The sequence below is a fragment of the Perkinsus marinus genome (genome assembly GCF_000006405.1).
Source record: "Perkinsus marinus ATCC 50983 genomic scaffold scf_1104296946300, whole genome shotgun sequence".
Taxonomy (NCBI): Eukaryota; Perkinsozoa; order Perkinsida; family Perkinsidae; genus Perkinsus; species Perkinsus marinus.
In genome coordinates this window covers 475-2,812 of record NW_003210912.1, presented here as the reverse complement: position 1 = coordinate 2,812, position 2,338 = coordinate 475, and the positions used below count along the sequence as shown (strand labels likewise).

Here is a 2,338-nt window from a genome sequence, read left to right as displayed (position 1 = left end):
ACCCGTTCTAAAATTTCCGCCGGCTCCGTATCCACTGGGATGTAGATCGAAATGCATGTAAGCTATCTGTCCCCGAGGAGGACATCGAGGGCTACGAAGTCAACACCACTGACTATAGTCTTAACGGGAGTCTCGGGTGGCACCAGTATCGCAGCTCGTGGTCGCGATTCCTGAGCTCCGCTGCCTTTACCTAAGGACCTGATTACGGTAAAGCCGGCCCAGTGGTCTCTCAGAGCCCATGGCGGCTCCTGTAGAAGCATTAATGTATCCCGGAGGTCTACTTTTGATCGCAGATCCTCGAGAGCTGCGAATGATTTGCAAGAGTTGAAAGATATAAACTTCATTTTTGGGGCAATTGTACACCATTGGTTATCAAAATCCACGTGAACTTCATTATCAGGAATGCAGCTCGAATTAGGTTCAAGGCAGCCCTCAGGGCTGCCGTCTCGTCGGGCCATTACTGGAGGCCGCCACCCACATCTGGGGTAGCGGCTTCAAGGATGGGCATCGTGTCCCGCGGGTCGGTCTCCATAGCAATCGGGATGCTCTCGGCTGCTGAAGCCGGATTCGACACTATATTTCTGGCAGACTGGGAGGCCAGAGACCTGCACTTCATGATCTCCTGGGCACTGTGCCCCGACAGGCCACACACCGTGCAGCTCCTCCCTTCCCAGTCTCTAGGGCGGTCACATCGCTGAACGGTGTGACCCTTGCCCCCGCATTTGATACAGCAGATTTCTCCTTGACACGGCGAGGATGCCGGGTGATGCTTTCCACACTGGTTACACAGCCTTTTGAACTGATGTTCAACCACTTTCGCGGAGCCGAGGCCCACGAAGATGAGGCCTTTCGAAAGGATACCCGTAATAGTTTTTTCGGGTCCCCTCAGGTATATAGATCCGCCGCGAGCGATTTTCAGAACCCTAACATCAGAGGGATCAATACCATTACGCAGTCGTAGGCTATCCAGAATGTCTTGATCGTTGGAAGCCGTACCTGGCTTGCAAATCAATCGACAGTCTCTCATACGACCCTTCAGCTCCCGAACGGCGATCTCTTCGGGACTTTGTTGTACAAATGTTTCCATCTCAGTCTTTTCCATGAATGCTAAGCCGATGCCGAACTTCATGGTCCAATTATTGCGTATCTTGGCCGTACCTAGTCTGGCTTTTACCTTCTCCAAAATCTCCTTACTGTCATCGTCCTGCAGATCAGCCCAGCGCCCGTTTTGGTCCACCTTGCTTCTGAGTGTCACCGCCAAGCAGTAATCCTTGTTTGGCCTGACACGGTGGGAGGCTGGAACCCGATCTGTACGCACATTTCGGGGTGCCGGTCTCGATGTGGCTTTAGTGGTCACGGCTGTCCTTGACGAGGCTGGGCGGGTGGAGGTCGGCGGGTCGACGGATGAGGAGCCCGCGGAGGGCCAGCAGACACTCTCGGCCGCCGATGAAGGTGGCTCCGCGCGGCGGCGACGCTTCAAGGGGCCGTTGCCGGTGGGACAGTCTAATACGTTACAGTCAGCAGTTGCGCGAAGACGTTCTAATTCTACCGCAATGGTACATTTTTCTTTTTGTAGGGAACCCACCTCCCTTAGGACCTCCGCCATGGCCCTAGTATCGTCAGCTACAGTTTCCTGGGTTCTGCCCCATATCGATAGGATTGCGCGTTGACATTCTTCAATGCGTGCAAGAGCCCACTTGGGAACAGGCTGTTTCGATGAATTCAGTGCTTGAACGTATGAAATGATACAAGATAGCCAACCGATCAGATCTTGATTGGACGGAGGGAATGCTACATCTCTTGGATCACTAGGGGGTTCCTCCGCGGCAAATACGGACCTATTCGCAGCTGGAGAGGGAGCGTTGAGCAGCTGATCAATCGGCAAATCGACCGACGCCTCCGGCCTGGGGGAGCCGGGGAGAGACGACGGGGATGATGATGTCCGAGCGACCATAGCGGCAAAAACAAAACCTCGGAGGAGCATCGCAACTATCATAGTTGCGAATAATAATCTATAATGGATTGATGGATCTTCCCGAAGTCTTCGACCCGGTAGAGGCGCTCATAGAGGATGAGATCCCGCGAGGGTTTATACGGGAGCTAAGCCCTGGGGAGGCCACCGAAGACGGGAGAGACTGCGTCCGACGAGAGGCCATTCCGAAAGGAGAGACCTTCGCAGATGGCGTGAGGATAATCGAGGACTATCGACGCAACAACGTCAAGAAAAAGGCCAACATACCCAATAGCACTCATTGGCCAAACATCAGGAGTTTACGAAGGAAACTGGGAGCCGTCTCAGACAAGTGGCCTTCTGAAGAATTCAAAGACCGGAAGGTTG

The 2,338-nt window shown here is 53.8% G+C and overlaps 1 protein-coding gene across 1 annotated transcript; it reads right to left on the bottom strand.

Annotated features, from left to right (window-relative positions):
* Positions 1 to 457: 457 nt before the first annotated feature.
* Positions 458 to 1,129, bottom strand: Pmar_PMAR003825 (hypothetical protein; the record flags this gene model as incomplete). Its single annotated transcript, XM_002779641.1, has 1 exon — positions 458 to 1,129. One exon carries the CDS (start codon positions 1,127 to 1,129, stop codon positions 458 to 460), a length of 672 nt encoding a protein of 223 aa, XP_002779687.1.
* Between the last annotated feature and the right edge of the window lie 1,209 nt (positions 1,130 to 2,338).